This window comes from Haemorhous mexicanus, chromosome 3, assembly GCF_027477595.1.
Source record: "Haemorhous mexicanus isolate bHaeMex1 chromosome 3, bHaeMex1.pri, whole genome shotgun sequence".
NCBI classification, from domain to species: domain Eukaryota; kingdom Metazoa; phylum Chordata; class Aves; order Passeriformes; family Fringillidae; genus Haemorhous; species Haemorhous mexicanus.
In genome coordinates, this window is record NC_082343.1 from 55,176,061 (window position 1) to 55,197,085 (window position 21,025).

General features: G+C 38.3%; 1 protein-coding gene across 5 annotated transcripts in view; it reads left to right on the forward strand.

Annotated features, from left to right (window-relative positions):
- The window catches only part of PHACTR2 (phosphatase and actin regulator 2), a 133,573-nt gene extending 116,155 nt beyond the window's left edge, over positions 1-17,418 (forward strand). For 3 of the 5 annotated variants that reach the window (XM_059841880.1, XM_059841882.1, XM_059841881.1), the window contains 4 exons: positions 4,585-4,646; positions 5,641-5,778; positions 8,074-8,150; positions 11,757-17,418. In XM_059841880.1, the coding sequence (XP_059697863.1) occupies positions 4,585-4,646; positions 5,641-5,778; positions 8,074-8,150; positions 11,757-11,772 (293 nt within the window). In that variant the 3' untranslated portion in view covers positions 11,773-17,418. Of the gene's footprint in view, positions 1-4,367; positions 4,647-5,640; positions 5,779-8,073; positions 8,151-11,756 lie in introns of those variants that run through there. The other 2 variants (XR_009485824.1, XM_059841883.1) reach the window with 2 other exon arrangements.
- The last annotated feature ends 3,607 nt before the right edge of the window (positions 17,419-21,025 follow it).

Here is a 21,025-nt window from a genome sequence, read left to right on the forward strand (position 1 = left end):
TCCCCTGCTGCTGCTGGGGGGGTGTCTTAAAGAGGCCAGAGAGAGCAAAAAATGAAGGCTGGGAAGCAGAATTGTAAATCACAAAAAATCATAGAGACCCTTGCGAGCACGTGGAGGAACTGCTTTTTGCTCATCACTGAGATATAAAATATTTCAAGTTGAAAGTGATCTGTTAAAACCAAAGCAAACCAAAACCAAGACAGGGTTTGTGATGAGAGTCTGACTCAGAGTCCTTTCAGGGTGCAAGTTCTCTCTAAACCATAAGGCACTTTTATTTTACATCAAAATTATTGCCATTCCTTCCTGTGGATCATTTGAAAATGTTTACACATCTTAAATGCCTTTGTTGGTGTAGTAAGCTTTTGAGAGTAAGTTGGGATTTCTTTCATAAAGTTTCCCTCCTCATATTTTTTAAGTAGTGGATGGGGAGAAAGAGTTATATTATTGTGTGTATGTAAACTGCAGCTAAGCGGATGTATTGTTTTGAGTAATATTTATCAGACTTTGAGGTTACAGTAAGTGGTAAAGGTCCAAATGTTTACTTCAGGATAAAGTTCAGCCCAAATCTTCTAAGAGGTTCTGAAAAAAAATCCCTGCTTTTTTTCTTTTTTTTTTGTATTTCCAGTTAGTGAGCAAGTTTGTTTTTCTTGCTAGTGAGCAAGAAGTTTTGTTTTGATAATACTTCCAGATAAACCAGTTACTGAAAATCCTGTTTCCAAGTACCATCGCAAGACATTACAGGCGGATTTGTTTAAAAACTGTTTGGATAAAACTATCCAGAATTCTGAGACTTCCCACACTAAAACAAAGTTTCGACAACTTAAGAGTCCACTTGAAGGAATACATAAAGCCCTGTGTTTTTTATAAAGGCAGGCTTCTTGTACACTGGCTTTGAACCAGCAGTAATTATAGTATTGCATTATGGCAAAAGAAACCTTTTCGTCTTCCAAGAATTTCAGATTAAGATAACTGTAATTTTTCCCCTGTATTTGTAAGGGACAGTGAAATTCTTGTACAGTGCACCTGCATGCCTGCCAGTAATCTCTTTGTAGAAAATGGGGTTTAGCTCTCGATGCTTGTTAAGGAATATTAATGATTATCTTTGCTTGTAAAACCAGGAAAGAGAAACAGCTTTGTGCATTTCAGAGCACTGCTAGAAGCAAGTGCTTTGTTTGTCTTTTCTTTCTCTTTCCTTAGCAAGCCCACAGAGAACTCTAAACATAGCTAATCCCATAGGGACACAATGGAAAGTTCGGTTTTATGCTCCAGGAGTACATTTTGGTCAAGAATTGAGCAGTCCTCAGGCAGGACTCTTTTCTGCTCCCCTTCTGCTACAAAAAAATTGTCCCACAGAACAGAAGGTGACCAGATGTAATGTGGTAAAAGTTGCAGGAGCAATAATGTATAGATGACAGGGAAGCTGCTTGTTTGGCTTTGACTGGGGGATTATTTAACTTGACGGCCACAATAACTGATGCTAAACAAAATTGTTTCAATTAGGAGTCAAATCCCAGTTTGACCTCCTAGGAATTGCAGGGAGGGAAGGAGGGAAGCCATAGTTTTGCTGGGATCTAATCAGAGACTTCTGCAAGCAAAGGGCGCTCGCTGGGCTGGTTCTTTGCCAGTAGGGCAGCAGCAGGACATCTGAGGAGGGGACTTGCAGCTGAGAACGCTGTGTTTATATTTTCTCTCTCCACATCACACAGATTAGATCTGCTTTTAAGGTGGTAAGCAGTGATAAGTGTGTTCCTGTGCATTAATGTGTTCCTGTTTGGCCAAATGAGTCACTTCGTACCTGCAGCTAAATCTTGGCCCTCTGGCTGGAATTTTCCACAACACCTACAGGAACCAGGAATACCAGACCCATTATTTTTAGCACCACACATCTTCCTAACTCCCTACAGCAACTTTCAAAACTTTTACCTTAAAAGACCAAAAACACACTGTAGTTTTTACTGTTTGTAGGTATTTGTATCCAGGCAGCGTTTCTGTAGCACCAGGCTTAAAGCAAGACTCTGCCCAGCAGGTTGGAAGTGGGAAATTGGTGCTTTAGGTACAAGTCAGTGGCAGAGACAGGGGCCCATGTGCCAAACAGCAGATTCAGTATATTCCTAGCAGCCACAAGATTTAAGTCCATTTCCTTTACCTCTTGAGTTTTATTCCCAGAAGTAAACCAATTTGAATGTATAAAATCCTGTCCCTGACCTCTCATGCAGAAGACTGTCTGTTCCCCATGGGTTTGATCCTCTCCTGCTTTTCCCAGGATTTAAAGAAGCTCATGGTGCCTCCTGTTGGAATTATCCTCCAGAATATGGCCTGCTCCAAGGGGTACCTAGACCCTCTGCCCAGTCACTAAGATGCTTGCCCTTTTGGGGGGTTTCCCCTTGTCTCCCATCCTGCCGTGCAATCATCTGCTCTCCACAGGGATCTGGCTTCACAGCTTGGGATGGGCAGCTAACCTTCAACCTTCCTAAATATCTAGAGAAAGATTTTTAAAATATTTTATCCTCCCCCAAAATACAAAGAAACACTATTTCAGGTGCCATGCTGTTGGTAGTTCTTCCTTAAGGCATACATTAAGCAGCATGAGCCCCTGTTTCTTACATGAAGCATCTTATTGCTTCTTCTTAGGAAACACTGTGGTTTAGACAGCAAAGAAAGGCCAAGATATGAATAATGCACAGCATATTTTCCAAACTAAAATAAGGAAAGGGCGGTACAGTGATGTGTAGATTCAATTGTCTTTTTTACTGCTATGTCTGCCACTGGAGATTGTCCAAGGTAGGACTTAAGCAACTCCATTCATGAGGGAACAAAATTTTTTATGTCGCATGATTCCCAAGTGAATGGAACCCCAAAGTAATAGTTTGTGTTTAATTACCTCAGCTACTGTGTCTATTGATTGCAAAGACAGGATGTTTAAACAAAAGCCTATGGATGATTTATCTGTCTCAAAACAACTAGAGGCCTTTTGACTTTTTTAGGTGAGGATATTATGAGATTGGTTATCCTTTTAAGTTATAAGTCCTTAAATATACCAAATTTATTTATTGATGAATACATTAATTTAAAAAATCAAACTGTAGATTAATCTATAACTCTCCAGTTACAGTTATTCTTCAGTTTGAGTCCATTTACAGTTCCTCTATGGAAACAGGCTATCCATTTCTTTTCCATTTAACAGAAAAGCAATTAATAAACCATAAATTACGTCCATATTTCAGTATCTCAGTAACATCACCATCAACCTGAAATCCAACCTAATCCTGGCAGCAAGGCTGTGCGATTGCACCTTGCTCTTGGAAACCTGTTCTAAGTGTGGGAGTCTTCTCACAGAGCAGATCTTGGGCAAGCATTGCCTTTTTCCTACTTTTTCCCTTCTCACTTTTTATTTTTATAATTTGTCCTCTCCTCCTTTCCCTGATATTCTTCTTAAAGGAAAGCAATTGAGTAAGCAAAGGATATCTGCAAGTACCATGAGGCATCCAGTCATAACATTGTCTCCAGTGTGAAAGTCATTACGCAGAAATTCTCCTCAGGCCAGGTCACCTCTACTGACAGCAGACTGGCCATAGGAAACAGGGCAAATACAACTATAACAGGTTTTAAAACTCCCTTTTCATCTATACAAGTTGGCTGCATCCAGAACAAAGGAATTTCTTTAAATTTATGGTTAGCCTTGAACTGTAATGCGGAGTCTGTAATCCCCAACCATGAATAAAACAGGATCAGAATTTTATGTATTTCTCTAGGTGGGATATTTCAGCCACAAAACTGCATTTAACCATCAGAGTTGGACTGAAAGGGCAAATACTGTCCTTCAAACCATACATCAATTTAAAAATATGCTGAGCCCACATGAACATGTCTTTCTAAGTGTGCTTTTCACTGGCAGTCAAGAAATCAAGTTTGGTTAGAACAGAAATTTTTTTTAAAGGAAATTGTTTCATTCATATGCCCAAATATATTCTAAAAATGGACATCATTTTCTGCTGTACTGGTCCAGCCAGTGGCCCTTAACCAAGAGGGCTTGAGTGTTGGATCATATGCCCCCATTATAAAACCAGAAAAAAAAAGTATATAATAAAACCAATTTGCTGACAAATGACAGTGAAACAAATGTCATTGATTCATGTCTGTAGCAGTAGAAGAAACTTGGGTAATTCAAATACTCAGAGTAAAATTTTCACTTGGCATTTATAAATTAGACTCTTATTCTAAAATCAATGTTGGAAGTAAAAGCAACAGTGATTGTAATGTTAAAATAAGTAATTGAAACATCAGGCAACTCTTTCAGGGTACTTGCTTGCTGGTACACAGAAAGGAAATGACAGGCACCTTCTCTTTGCTGTGCTCGTGACCCACAGTTGACTTGAGATGTCTACAGAATCAGGGGAAATGCGGATAGGGAAAAGAATGAGAGCATACAAAAGCCAAAAAGCAGACAACACAGGCGGCATCATCCAGAAATATGAGGAAACATGAGCCAGGACTTGGAGTTCTGAAGCTTTCAACCAAGAGAAATACAGTATGTGCAGTTATAATACTTAAATATTCACTGCTTTTTATCTCTTCTGAAAACAGAGAAGAATGAAGAAGAGGAACAGGAAGCCAAAAGAGAAATAAAACGTAGACTCAGTAGAAAGGTGATGATGTGCTTTTTGTATTGTGTATTTTTGTACATAGAATTATGTTTCATAAGAATCTAAAACTCAGTGTATAGACACTGCTGCAAATGTTCATCAGTCATTTTCCCAGATTAGAAATCTGCTTAAAAAGCAATACAAGCCAAGCCCGTGTTGGGGGAAACCCCATCCTGTCCAGCTCCCCACACCTGGAGAAGCATACCGAGTCTGGCCTTATTGCTGTTTCTAAGCAGGGGACATAAGTGACAGTTTTCTTCTGTAGCATGACCACCCCTGTCACATATGATCAAGGGCAGCCACACCTGTAGATCCACTCTTCCCTAGAGCAATGGAGAGGGCAGCAAAACAATGTGACCCCTATGACATCCCCTCAGTGCTTTCCTAACCACATCAGTGGTCTTAGCTTCTGCAGGTGGGATCATGCTCATTGTCCCTGGAAATGGAGCAGTTACAGGCCTGTTCTGGGAGAGGATGGGAGGAGTTTTCAAAAGTATCCCTGGTCTGCCTGTCTCTGCAAAAATACAGTTTCCTTAATATGATCATCCTTAGTTAATTAAAGTGAATATTGTTTGAGGTGACTGAAACAATTTGGCATTATAATGACCCCTAGATGGTCAAAACCAAGGGTTTTTTATTAGGCAGATACTTCCAAATGTCACATATTTTTGATATTACAATTTTAACATGGTATAACCATTAATGCAGATGGCCTAATGGGATAGTGCCAGTTGCAAAGTCACAATTAACATTCCAGGGATAACTGTCATGATTCTCTGTGACCTGCCTAACAAAGACTATTTTTATAATCGAAGAAATCAGGTTAGGCTGCTTCCCCATTCCTGCGCAGCACTCCCAGGATGGTGCCTTTTTTTAGACACCTGAAAGTGACCCTATTTAGAAATACCATTAAAGTTCTCTTGAGATTACATCATACCCTCCTCTTTTATTTTATTTCTTCTTATAAAGCATACTATTTTCTACCTCCCGCTTACAGCTCAGTCTGAGGCCTACAGTGGCTGAACTTCAAGCGAGAAGAATCCTTCGATTTAACGAGTACGTGGAGGTCACGGAATCTCCGGATTACGACCGTCGTGCTGACAAGCCTTGGGCCAGGCTAACTCCTGCAGATAAGGCAAGGCACAAATGTAGATTATAAGAAAATGCTTTCATCTGTCACTTTTGGGGAGCTTTCCTCTGGTTTACATTCTCTTGATTGCCAGCATCACAAATGACATCTGCTGGTGACAGCGAGATTGTCATGGTGCTACTGTGCATCTACTTCCTGCAGCTAAGAAAACCCACTCAGGTGCCTATTATGAGCATATTTTACACCTCCATTATGACAGTTTGGGTCAGAATCTCTAATCTTTGTTTTCTATGTGTTAAAACCTTGCTAAGACAGATAAAAGTTCACCAAAGGTGGCCCACATCTGAGGGAATTCATGCAGGGGTTTGCAGGCAGAAGTCTGTGTCACTGCTACCAGGAGTTGCTTTTGCCACTCATTTGAGTGAATAAAAGGCAGAAGCTGCTCCATCCTCCTCAAGGTTCTTGGCCATAACCACCAGTGCAGAGACTGACCATGTGCATGCAGCACACCTTCTTGGGAAGTTTGCCCCTAACATCCTACAGTTAATATAGCCCTGCTGCCTGACTACAAAGGATGAGACAAATGATCCTGTGATTCTCATTTTAAAAAAAATATTAGTCAAAGATTACCATAAGGTACTCTTCCATTTCCCTCCTATACTACTTAATGAAAGGAGAGCTGTAAGATTCAGGTAGTCCAAAGTTCTGGCTCTTAAAGCGCTGGGTCCAAACCAAGATGTGTGGACTTTATGAAACTTCAGTGAGCTGTGCTTGACATGAAAAGTGGTGTGTGCATGAACCCACTCTATTTTAGCTAAGGGTAGTGAAGCATTGATTTTATTTCAGCTTGTATTTTAATATTAATATTTTAAAATTTACAGCTCATCTGACAGTTGTATCAGGTCAAGGTGAAATAGTTAAAAATGTAGTCAGAAGTGTTTGTAGATGTTGGTTATGGGAGATGTTGAGCACTGTCTAGTCCTCCCATAGTCTATGGGAGGTTAGAGGATCCAGCACCTCCACTTCGACAGAGGTTCAACCAGGGTAAACTGCACTAGAAGAAAACAATGGAGTTTCCTACCTACTTCAGGGTAGCGGTTTTTAGTCTCAATTCATTTTGTAATTAACAGGTGCCCAAGGCTGATCCTGTCAGCTCCAAGTTTGTTGGCCCTAGCAGAAAAGCAGATTTGGGGTTGCCTGAAAACTCCCTTGTCCTGTTTTTTCCCAGAGAAATCATTCTTCTAATTCCAGTAGGAGTGGAAAATTATGCTGCAGCTATATAACAGAGATGGAGCTCTGCTGTCTTTGTTGCTGATTTGGTGCTCAGAAATCACTGCTTCTTCACTAGCTCTACAGCAGCCTCATGTAAGCATGCTGTTGTGGCTAAACACGACCACCCCTGCTTAAAGCAAAGTTTATCATTTATAAGACTGCAGCCTGCTGATGCTATAATTTTATCATGCTGCTTGTCTGTTCTGCACTGAAAGGCATGCACACTAGATGACATTTCTTTAGGGATTAATGAAATGATACTGTCTTGTTTTAAAGTGGTTAAAGAAAAGAATGAGTAAAAATAAACTGTCACTTCCTTTAACAGTGAAGGTAGGAAGGTGTGTGGCATAGAAACAAAACCCCTCGTAGTATATATTAGAATATTTCAGAAACTGTATTTATTACTTGATGAAGTAAATTGTAAGCAACAAGGCATTTACAAACTGTACTGAATTTCTGCTGTTCTTTAGTATCTGCCAACTAAAAATCCAAGCCTGAAATGTCCAAATAATTAATGTCATTTTACATAAAATGAATCAAACCAAGTGACTAATTCCACTTAAAAAAAAATGCTGTTCATCTTGCATTCCTGAAGTCCTGTTGCCAGAGGGAAGATACAAGGACCCTGCTGTGTACACAGTGCCTGTGCTGGCAGAGTGACTCACCAGCTCCTCAGGGCTGTGCCTGGAGATAGAATCCCCTCCTGTCTGCCTACTCAGCAAGTGATTATCAGGGAAATCCAACCACTTGCCCATTTTTGTCAGTAGAAGTGCTCTGTTTCAGTGTGGGCTTTGTTCACCCAATGCAGTTGATTTGGTGTTTCTTGGTTTACTTTTGGTGCTTGATGCTTTTCGTTTCTTTGTAGTGGATGAGTACTTTGAACACTCTAATTGAAAAGTCATTCATGTTGATGATCAGAAATGTGTGAGAGCTGTGGATTACAGTAAGGGAAAACTGAAATGGGAACTTTAGGACACCTGCAATGGTAGGGCCACATTTCTTTCAGACTCTTTGTTTTCCTGAAGATTCGTATTTCTTACGCTTGCATATATCATTATTGTTTATTAGGCAGCAATACGGAAAGAACTGAATGAATTCAAAAGCACAGAAATGGAAGTACACGAGGAAAGTCGGCAATTTACCAGGTAGGTGAATCACTCTTCTTGTGTAAGTGTGAGGAATGAGTATGACAGCAACCCTCTGCTTTTCTGCAAGTTCTCTGCAGTTGTGTCATGATTTGTGTGGATTCCTGTCATGAGTCTCCTTGAATCCCACCATGGATTCTGTTTGAATTCCCAGTATTGCTGATGCCATCTCTAGCTGATACAGCAGTGCAGATGACCGCAATGAACTGGTCACTATGTAGAAAAAGATTGTTAGGGGAATCTAAAAAATACTCTTGTGCAAGAACCCGTCAGTTCTTACAGATGAAGTTAGTAATCTTCAAGCACACAAAATAAAAGGGGTTTCCTTCTCTGGCAGCACTCCCTTGCTCATTAAAGCATACATTTGTGTAGATGCATTTCATACGTGAAAATTAGATGATGCTTTGAACTTCAGAAAAGCTCACCACTGTCTTGGCGAGCTTTCTAAGGGTCACTTAGGCTCCTGGCAGCAGTTTCTGGGGAACAAGAGAGATTCCCTTGTTGCCACTTCTAATGTGTTACGTGGATTTGTTTTGTTCTCTGCTTTGGATAACACCAAGATGTTGTCTGAAGCATTGTTATTTTTAGGAGTTCTGAAGTGTCCATAGTATTTTAGCAAGCTTTCAAATTTGGCAGAATTATTCTTAGGGGGAGGGACACACTTTCTGAAATCTCCATGGCATGTGTTCATTTTTCTTGGAAGTTACAAAGGTGGAAAATTGCCACTAGCAATCAAAACTTGATGTTAGGTTGGCCAGCATTGTGTACATAGTATTAATGTCTTTGCTTCCGCAGAAAATTAAGTCAAACAAACCCAGTTGTCTAAGTCTGGGTCCCTTCTGTTTCCCGCTACTGTTTCAGCCAAACTCAGGATCTGAGCTAGTGAGTGTGAATCACCTAATTAAAGAATGCATCACAAGGAAAATTCATGATGGGTGTTTCATGTATCTGCTACTTCACTGTTTGATTTCACAACTTCAATGATTTCTTTCTCACCATAACATAGAGTTGTAAAAAATAATAACTTATCACTTCTCTGGAGATACAACATAAACAAATTCATTTTTAAAAATTCAAACCAGTTTCACAGACAGGAAACCTAAGCCAGAAGATGAACCAGGATGCAGAGTTTTAATGTAGTGTTGCATTCTGAACACTAGAAAATGTATTTTTCAAACATGTAGAGATGTATCTTTTAATTTGGCTTCTGATATAATTTTCTTTTTAGGTAGCACATTGTATATCTTTTTCAAAATGTATAAAAATACTACTTTTAAAAAAAGAGCATCCCAAGGGAGAGAATAAAAATAGCAGGTATAGAAACCAACCCCCTGCTTACATTATTGTGTTTCTTGAGTTGCTTTGCAATATTGAAGCTTAAGTACAGACAGGCATGATTCATACAAAAAGAACTGGATATTTTTTCATGATCTTTGAGGACAGTTGAGGCTGATTACAACTGGATTCTTGAAAGTTGAACCAGGAATCTCATGGAGTGACAAACCAGTAAAAAAGTGAATTATTTTCTTCAAGGAGGGCCTTTGAAAATGGAGTAAAAAATAAGAGCAGCCAAATTGTGATAAATATAGGCAATGATTCTATAGGGTGCTGAAAGAGTTTCAACCTGAGGGAAATCAGTTTTTTCTGTTCCTTATCCATGCTCTTTTGTTTCACTGGTCATGTTGTGGAGTTACTACACGGAAGTCAGAAGAGTAACACTAGAAAAAGCAAATAAAGAGCGGAATAACATGCAGATGTTTTAAGTCAATTGCAATTTTGAAAATAAAAAGAGATCCCATTTTTCCTGGGACATCTCATTAAAAATTATGTCATTTCTGCTACGTAGTATTGGATTGATACAACAAAAGTGATTTAAGAGAACCATAGACAGAAGTCTCTAGCCAGAGAATTAATTACTCATTCATTAATTATTTTCAAGATCACTGAGATTATGCACACCAAAAGGCACTTGCATTGGCACCTGACTAACAGAGGCTATTCTGTGGCAGACTGAGACAACAAGGAAGCTGCTTACTAAACAAAAATAGTTTATAGTATACGGTTTCCTGTACTATGGCAAATTAATTATAGATTATTTTATATTATAATCAGTACTTATATTTGAAATGTTTAAAATTTATATCAAACTTTGAAAAGAAAGAACAATGGGTTTCATTGTTCATCATTTAATGTAATGACTGTCAATTGACTGGTTTTCTAGTCCTGCTAATTTAGACTGATTCTTTCTGTTATTTCATAACAAAATCCAAGAAAATTACTTTCCAAAAATAGAGAAATCAATACAAGTTTGGGAGGAGCATATTAGCAGGTGTTCATGAAGTGTTTCTAATGAAAATGCTTTATATAGTCCAATATATTGTTTTTCCACAAAATACAAAACCCCTGTGTCTTTTTAGCAATCCTCTATACTCTCATTTAGCAGATCAGCTGCATATTTGTGAATGTCAGGCTTTGTGCACACCTCCTTCATTTGAGAAATGCATCCCTGTATTGTATTGAATCAACTTACAGGGATAATGTGTGGAACTATTAAGAGAAAATGTGTCAACAAAAACTTAGGTAAATCTGTTGTGTAGATGTATCATTATCTATGCCTTTTTCAAGCTGCTGCATCTTTTACTACTTCATGGACAGATAAATTTTTAAAGCCATTAAAACAGAGATTTATGTCTATACACTGAGAACCTGATACTGGTGCCCTCCTTACCCTTTTGCTTGGATTCATTGCATTTAACATGATTTAGAATTTCAATTGCTGTAGGTTCCTAGCTTATTATAGAAAGGATTGGTGACACCTTTTGGAGCAACCCACTTCTCTAGCCATCATACAGGCAATCTGGAGTGATGCACATGCCCTACCTAAAAGCCTAAAAAAGTGAGGTATATTTGGGTCTTCATGTACCTCAGTTCACTGCTGTTAATAAGAAGAAAGCATCTGAAATGCTATAAAATTTGCTGAAATGTTATAAAAATGCTATAAAATTTGCTGCTTAAAAGAAAATACAAAATTTTTGTTAGCCTCATTTTACACAAGGATTAAAACTCCAGAATTTTCATTTTTATGGTTTAGCAAAGCTTTTCTGATAATACTTACTGACAGCATCTGCAAATAATGGATGCAATTGTAGCTAAATCTGAATTGGCAAACAGACTGGAGACTCTTCTCTGGCCCTGAGGCCAGCAAGCTTAGCACAGCTTGAATCCATGCAGTTAACTTGTTCCTCTCACCTCAAAACATGTCCCTCTCTTCCCAGCCTGCCTGCTGTCCTGTGCTAGCCCCAGCCATGCCCAGGCAGACCCTGAAAGCACTGGCTGACCCAAGCAAAACTCTGCCAGGGACCACACTGGCAGGTTAATGGCACAGAGAGACAGCAACACACCAATGCTTGAGCCACACTCTGCTTGGCTTTCTAAGTAGAGAGAGATGGACAGCAGGAAATAACAGGTCTGACTCTAAACCAACACAGATCAGGAAAATCAGGAATAACTAGCCAACAAAAGGAAACAGCTGTGAGAACGGAATGAGGATCAGTGTCATTGTCAGTTGAAATAACATAATTCTAAGATTTTAATTTATCTTTTCAGGTTTCATCGTCCATAACTGTTTGACCACATCCCATATTTCAAGTAATTTTTCTTTGGGGAAATCATTGCGTCCTGAAGACCTGAAATTGCACTGGAACTTGACTGAGTATGAGTGTGTGCTACAGCTTACCCTGAGGCTAATGAAGAAAGTAGCCCTTGTCTTTGTCAATGGACAAATGATTAGTCTAGGAGGAGAACCCACAGGAAGCGTTTGTCCATGTCCAGACAAACCACAGTCCTGTGGCCAGCCCACACGGACAAGCCAGTGGACTTCTTTGTGAGAGCTCCGCGAGTCAGGAAGTGCTGAAGACAATCGCTGGAGAGCCTGCTGCCAGGATCTCATTGGGCCTCATGGGGCTGGGACTGAGGGTAACAAAGAGGGAGGGGGATGACAAAAGAACTGAGAGCTGGGGGAAAAGAGACTTTGTCTGTCAGTCCACAGAGCTAAGTGGAATGGATGGGACTGCTCAACAATGCATTTGGCCAGTGGGAAGAATTATTTTTTAAAAGAAAGAGTGTAAGCAACTGCGCATGTCAGGTTTTTCAGTGGCTACAGCCTTGTTTTAAAAAGATAGCAAGCCATAAGTCCTTGTGTCATCAGTACTTTAGGAAGAACTATCATTTTCTTTGGTGCCAGTAAATACAGTTGCCAGAAATTAGTCCTAGTATAAATCAACTGTCTTTTTTTAAATCCCAGTGCACATGCTTCAGGAAAACACATGGAACATTCATACAGAACAAGTAATATATTTTTTGGTTTTTTAATGTTGACATATTCTGGATCCTCAGAGATACATAAACAGGATTTGAAGGACAAATAATGTGACACTATGAATACAGTGAAATGCTTTGTGTTTAGAAACACTCCTTGCTGTCTGTCACTTGCCATTCAAACCAGAGGGATCATTATCTTTGTCATCCATGGCAGGCAGTAGTGACAACTCTGACATCATGCTAGTGTGAATCCAAAGTCAGAATTGAAATTAGGCACAGAAGTCTTTATTAATAGGCCTGAGCAGCAGTGACTACTAATGTAACTTTTTACATTTAAGGACTCTTGCACTGCTTTGAGGAAGAGCTCCCAGATCGATCGGTGTGTCTTCAGCTAGTGGTCCTTTAAAAGTGAAAGAAAAATCCTTGGAGTGTCTCCAGCCTGTTTTTGTTGAGTGTGAAGAATGCTTCTTAGATTCCTAATTTTTTATACTATCTTGAAATTGTACATGTGAATATAATACTATTAAAATTAAGTGGTATGGAGTGTGAAAGGCAATACATGGTTTTTCAAAGTTGGCCCAAAGGCCTATTAAAAAGCCTGTTGGCATTGTTTACACTAAGAAATTCTCTGTCCCATATTAGCACTTATTTATCCTTTGAATTAGTGTACACAACATTGGGGGGGTCTGGAATTCACATATGCATACATTTAATGCAGTATTACAACATATTTGCTATTTATCCTTTCTAATGTGTGTACATATTACAATTTATTTTTGTCTTTTATGTGTCCTGTTCAGTTTTTAATTATGAAGTGTAAGTATTTCTTTTTCTGGCAATAAAATATCTGTGTAGATGTGATTTTTACCTCAGAACCTGTGATAGATTCTTGTGGAATGTCTTTAGTTTATAAAATTGAAGGTTGTTGTTAGAGATGTCAGCCTGAAGGCAGGAAGGCAATTTGGTGGCTAAAATTAGATATCCCTCTTTAGAGCTATTTACAACAAGACCAGGTTTGCATAAATGAGGTGGATTATTTTAATGGAGAACACTTCTAGTAACAGAAGAGTGCTTTCCAACAGCTGTCACTCTCTGTCACTCTGTTATTTTTAAAGACATTGGGAAAGCTTTTTTAAAAAAGGTAAAATTTAAATGACTGTTAGGATCCATTACACTTTGGTAAAAATCTAATGATGGACAAGCCACGAAATATCAATAACCAAATAAAAAAAGCCATCTACATGCTTGTAGCAAAGAAAAGGAAGCAGCACCTTCCTTTTTTAATGGAATCAATAAGAGCCATTAGGATTCCATTTGCAGAAAATAAGCTTCTGGAAAGTCCATCATTTTACAAATATAGAAACACCACTTTGACATCAAGGAAGTAGTGAAAATGTATTCTTTGGCACTAAATCATACAGGAATTAGCAGGGCATTAGGTTTGTCAGCAATTATGGTAGAATGCTAATTTTTATTTTTAGAATTTGAAGAGTAAACTCAAAAGTTACACTAGAATAGTTCTGCTTAAACTTTTTTTGCTCATGTTGCCAAATTTAGGAATGTGTGTCCAAAATCATATAGAGGTCTACTATGTTGACTTTGAAGTATAAAACACAGTATTTCACTTCAAAGGAAATGAGAGGAGCAATTAAATAGACCTCAGTGTTGCATTAATCACATTTAAACATTTGAAAGCCAAGATACTGAAGGCAGAAATACAGCTGTTACACTGGCAGAATAACTCGGACAAAGGTAAGGTCAGACTATAAATATTTTATATAAGACAGTAGCTCCACCACCATGCCAAGGTACACACAGCTTACACAAGCAAACTAAAACATGTTAAACTCTTAGGATGAAGAGAAAAAATTGACTTTGCAAGAAGACATTCCTCTATACTAGGCCTGGACCATGGATGGAAAGTCACATGCCAACCCTATTGTTTTAAGAGTAATGACTCAAAGATGAGGATACAACTTCTGGCTCAGACTTCTTCAAGCTGAAGTCATGTCATAAGAAATAAGGATGTGTAGGTGAGGTATCACTTAGGCTTTTCGTATCTTCCTTCTGGGGTTGGAGGGGTTTTTTTAAAGTATTCCCTCCAAGCCATTTCTAGTTGCAGGACTCAAGCCTTGGTAGAGATGCTGAGTTAATTTTTAATTTCTTACTATTTTGATAATAATCAGATGCATAGTGTGGCTCACAGTTCAGTGAACTAATTAAACACATTTATGTAACTGGACAAAAAGAGTTACCTTTATGGGAACTTATGTAAAATCTTATGTAGTATACTACATAACATTATTATAAGATATAGCAGAATTAGAACTTCAAGCTATCCATAATGTATTGTATCCACACAGAGACACAGAATTGTATATACTATTTTTGTATTCTAAATACAAAATTTAGAACTTAGAATTTAGAATTTTGAAATTAAATTTTAAAATTTAAAAATTTAATTTAGAAATTTAGAATTTTGTGGCAGAATTTTTAGCAGGAAAACAACAGCTGTAAAGTGTTGTCCATGCAATAAAAAATAACAAGAATTTGGTATGTCACCATGTGCAGTGAAGCAAGTTTGCTTCAAGAAGCCTGAAGTCAATTTCTGCTGCCTCTCCTAGCTGTCTGTATTGATAAGTTCAAATGTTTTCCAATTGCATCAACAACCCATTGGAAATATTACACCATATACCTGCTTTGGTGCTGCATGCCTTCTAGAAAGGAAAAATCAGGCTAACTCCTGAGAAATTAATGAGTTAATAATCCTAGAGTTAAAAATAAAAATGTTAAACAGGCAAAGAAAAAATAGCACTTTTCATGCAAAGTATAGTACAGTCCAGGTGGCTAAGAAGGATCAGTATGATAATTTTTATAAAGTTGGACGAATCATTTAAATGTCATGCACAAGATATGACAAACCTTACACACATGATACCTATGTTCCCACAGAGTCAGGTATGCCTACATCCACAGAAAGAGAAAATGAGCAGCTTGAAGTGGCTTCTGAAATTATCTCGCATATAATATTTATCAGTATAATCACACATCACAGTATGTTGCTGTAAGTGCAAAAGAATGGATGCTTAATCAAATCCTTATTTCTTCTTCACATAAAAAATTGAAATGGTTCTAGAGTGTCTCATCTCTCTCCTCTTTCAGGTAATACATATTAGTCTTTATAACTCAGATACAGTCTATCTGGATTTTTTAAATTGTGCTATATATGTTGACTCAACAAGTACCAAAAAAAAAAAAAAATTGAATGCTAATGATTATTTAAGCTAATACCCTTTCAAGTGGTGATTTGAAACATGTTAGGACTAGAAGCAACATCTCTTCAAAGTCACTGAAAGTATTCATGGCCATTTGTAGTTCTACAGACTGTATTTATTTGTTGAGTTTATCATTTACCTACAGTTGTGCATGTCCTTTGCTGTGGTGGACTTGACTGACCTCTGATGTGGTGTGGGGCAGGACAGCCCCACCATCTGCTATGGCCAACCTGAGCACCTCTTAGAGAAGAACCACAACCTCAGTGCTGACACGGAAAAACCTGATAACCCTACCAGATAAGCACCCATTTTTTAACTTGAAAGCCAAACAAAAGCTGTGAAACAAAGGGATGAAGTATCCCTACTATTATAGAAATTAGACCCCTCTTTCCAGGTGAAGTGAGTGCTTGGTTTCCTGCAGAGATGCTTCAAACTCAGATCTGTAAGTAATAATACTACAGCTACATGAGATAATTTATTTCAAATTAACAGTTGCTTAACCTGACTATAAACTCGTTCTGAGCCCCGATTTTTTATCATCATAAAGTGCAAAAAGATCCAGCCAGCAACAGACTAAAAACATCTAATCCAGTCTGGCAGCCTGGGAATCAAGCAAAACTCCCTGTCTGCAGCTGGCAGGACTTGGAGTCAGCGTAGGGAGAGCCACACTGTCACCTGGGTACCTGGTAGCATTGGCCTGTGTGAGCACTGCTGACATCCTCAGCTGAGACCAGAATATTGGCCCATGTTTTAATGGCTGTTAATGCTTTAATGACAAAGCAAACCAAGCTAAAAGCCTACATTTGCATGAGACTGTCTGATCCACAGGAACCATGTGTTTAACACTTTCATGTCCTCTGGTTTTAATGATCTTCAGGAGTTAAGACCTGTGCCATTGTTGTAAACTAAACTGAAAATATATGCAGGGTGAAAAAAAACAAGTATGAATAAACTTGCCTCCTGGCTTTAGGATCTTCCACATTTCGTTCCATTATTGTTGCTAGCTGTAGTCTTATTACACCAAGATCAGTGCAATATTCACTAATGGGTCATAGATTATGATGAAAAGCAAAAAAAAATTCTGAAAGATTTTTTAAAGATGATACAAAAATATTTTGAAGGTCAAATTAAAAAAAAAAAAAGAAAGCAGTCCCCAGAACAGCTTAAAACTTCTATTTAACAGAAATCTGTAAAAAAACCCCTACCAAAACTTAAAAAACTGTATCTATACAGAGAAAGGAAGAAATGGAGTGAAATTAACATATATTTGCCGTAATGTTTAAACAGGTTTATATTAATAAACTCTAATAATTAACAAGGTCTTGTTTTACTTTGTGTTTTGATTTCGTTTCAAGATTTTAGTGGAAATAAAGCTCACATGAACTAGATACAGCATTTCACCAATATTTTCTAGAAGCTACAAATTGCATTGGATAGAACAAAGAAAGCAATGGTATTATCTGTATCTTCTTGTTCAAGCATAAATTCTTTATATTAAAAAAAATCTTGCAATACTATGTCAAATTTAACAATATTTGAATGTTGTAATGATATACTAAAATGTTAAAACATTGCTAAACATATCTCCCATTCACTACTTTGTGTGGTGGTATATTGATTTGTAAACTTGTACAAATTTTGGAATTAAAGAAATACTGTGTTTTGGATTATTATTATTTTAGCTGGTGTGATTTGAAACAAAAATATCAATGGCTTGTTTGAACGGGCATTCGACTGTATCAGCAGCAGGGGAAGGGTGTGGAGATGGCATATGCTTAATTGCCTGCAACTGTTTAAATAGCTCTTAAGTTTTGGGGGAAGAGGGGGTTTCCTTAAAAAAAAAACAAACAGAATTCTATTCACAACTGAACTGCAAATCTGGGAGAGGCACAAGAAGATTGCAGAGCACAGACACTGCTGTGCACACAGGAGCTGATAAAGCTGGTAAGTTTGTGTCCCTTCCCTGCGTTCTGCGGCACAATAGCTCAAGCGGTAAATCATGGCAAGGTTTGTGTGCTGTCCTTTGGACCCAGCAACACTGGGAGATCACAAACCTGTGTTTCTCTGGCAGAGCTGCAGTACACAGGACAGGCTCAGCAGCAGGAATCATTGCACTGCTGCCTCTTCCAAGCAGGCCCACACAGACATGACCCCAGTAAGGAAGGCTCCATCACACATCCACACCAGTGCGGGTAGCTGAGCTCCAGTACAGTCTTCCAAGGTTCCAGTACCACCACAAGATTCTTACTTGCTGAATAAACTCCAAGGCAGCCACCAACACCTGAAATGGAATTGTCACATGAATTCATTGTAATAAAAATTTTGCATACAGAGTGCCACTCATTCATACACACTGGGCCAGTTCTTAGACTTTATTTTTTCTATTAATTTAATGAAAAATAGTGAAAAATTATTCTTTAAGTAACTTCCTTTGATTTCATTAAATGTTCCCATTTTGAAGTCAAGTAAGGCAAACAAAACCAAACCTTGGCTCTCCATTGCCTGTCATGCTAAATAGTTACTGGTAACCACAAAAAATGTATCTGAAACATTATCAGCTCAGAATTGCTGTTCCTCTAAAATGTACTTTCCACATGTTTCATTACTTTCAAAAGATGGAAGGCTGTGGAGAATCAATACCAACAACTTATCGGCTTACACAGGGCAGATTTTATGTTACAATTATAAAATTAATGCTACTTGGCTCAGTGTGATTGATTACGGTAACTCTAAAGAAGTGTCAGATCTGATATTGCATTTTACACAGATGTGTGATACCTGTGAATGCAAGTAACTGCTACAAATTAATGACAGCTGCTTCTTGAGGTTTTATCTGTAATGTAGCATGTGTATGTATATATATATATATATACACACACAAATATAGTCCAGTATCATCTCCTGAAAAACATAAAGAATGTATTGGGGGGTATATACAGTACATATGTTATGCTTGTTTTATGGTGTTTGCATTAAACAAGGAAACTGAAAGTGTGCTGCCTAGTTGTACAGTACTGTAGGATCATCTGCTGTGCACAGTTCCAAGCACCTTAGACAATTATGTAGCTATTTGAATTATAGATATATAATGAATATATATATACATATATATATATGAATAGATATATATAAATAGAAAATTTTAAAAATCACCTCTAGAATATTGTTCAGAAAATCTTTACTGAAAATATTTTCTTCTTGAATCTCTAGCATGTACATGGGCATGCATAGTAGAGTTAAATTCAGAGAGCCTCCAGAGGTCAAATTAAACTCCCTCCTTGTGGAAATTAAATGAAAAAAGGTTTCTGAAACCTTTCTTTAAATTCTGGCAGTCCTGCAAACACATCTGGTAAATTCTCTGTGTGTGGTGTATTCATGGAGAATTGTGTTCAAAGAGGTGATAGTTGGTTTAAAAAAACAAGGTTAGGGTTGTAGCTCAGTGGTTTGGAGACCTAATCTATGCTCCCAGTTTCCCCTTTTTTTATCAGAAAGAAGTGTTTCTTAGTAGTTTCACTGACAGCAGATTTACAGTGGAAATACACCCTCTGCACAGGAACAAAACTGATCTGCACAGCTGAGGGTTTAGCCTAGTCAGGAGTGCATCTGCCAATCTTTTAACTTTCAAAGTGACTGCCCATAACTTTTGGTTTTAATTACTTTAAAATAATTTCTTCTTTGCAAGAGCTAAGAGAAAAAATGAGCATAAATTTCCTCACACAGAAGGCAAGCTGATGATTATGCTAAGGATGTGCTTCCAGCATATTAAGTGGCTGCCTTGACAGTGAGACTGTTTCAATACTGACCATTTTTCTTCTGCAGGCATAAAAGGAGGAGTTAGTGACTTGAGCACTTACCCTCTCAGTCTCTGTAGATGCTCTTTGCTGAGTTCTGTTTGTAGTCTCTGCAAAGAATCTGAGAGTGAGAGAGTGCAGTGGGATGGATGGCTTTGTAAGGCTTGGATGAAATGAAAAGCTTAAGCAGAGTCTCCGAGACACTCTCTCATACACAGTTCACATACACGTAATACTAAATATTGAATTTTTATTTAAATCAGGAGATTACTCACCCTCAGGTATCAACAAAGGAGGCAATGTGGTGCCTATTGTTGCTAATCCACAATTCAAACTCATCCCCAGATGTATTACTGTAGTATACAGATATATTACTGTTAGTATACATTAGCAATCTTCTGTGATATGGGAAGAAACCTGTTTTAATCTCTGTGTGAACATGTAATACATATCCTTCCCCCTAAATGCCTAGAATCTAACCAGGAAATTCAGGGGAAGGATGTAAATTAAAGAAAGACAGAAAACGCTGAGACTTAACAGGCAAACTTATCTTACACTTAGGAAAATGCTGACTAATAACAGAGCTGAGAGCAAAAGGTAATTTTTCCCCACATCCAAACTGATACAATGCTCCTTGACCAGATTTGGGGTGTGTGGAATGACAGTACTGCCACCACCAGATCTGGAGGTGCCAGGTTTAGGGGATTGTGAAGGGTAATCCTGTCACCAAGTCTATGTACATGCACTTCTGTGGATGCCAGAGAGGCACGTCAGGAACTTGGAAGCAGCAAGGAGTAATCTAATCTCCATCATTACCCCACAAATAAATGCTAAGTACTGTGTTTTCAACAGCTGAGTGACTCGGTTCTTAATTATCCTGTGAAAATCCAGCTCTGCTATTCCAGCTGTCGCGGGGTCGGCAGTACAGACATACTGCAGGGAGGGAGCTGCTGCTCTTGGGTGCAGTCATGAAAAACCCATTCGCAGGCTGCGGTCCAGCAGAGGTCATTGCTGATCTCCTTGTGCCGCGGGGTGTGCACCACACCCGCACAAGGCCTTTGCACAGATATATGCAGAGATAACCTGAATCCTCCGAGTACAGGAGTTACTTCAGCTGATAGACTGGATCAGATTAGATTGTGCACTTCTGCAAGAGTGGTGCGATGAAACTGGATAAAGATTCAAGACTTCAGAAAACAGCCAGAAGAGTGAAAATCTGGGTTCTTTCAGAGCTTTAGTGACACCTACTGAAAACCAATGAAATCCACCCAAATATGACTAAAGCTAATACTTTACGGTACATGCATGCATATATATTTAGCTGCATCCATACACACATATTGTGGATAACTTTTCTAAATTTTCAGTGAAAACCTCTTCTTAGTTTGTTACTGTTTTAGTCGCCTGTAAACACATGGGAAAAAACTGTTCCCCTCTGGTTTATACTTTCTTTTGAAAAGGAACAAAGCAGGTTTTAAAATACGCAGCA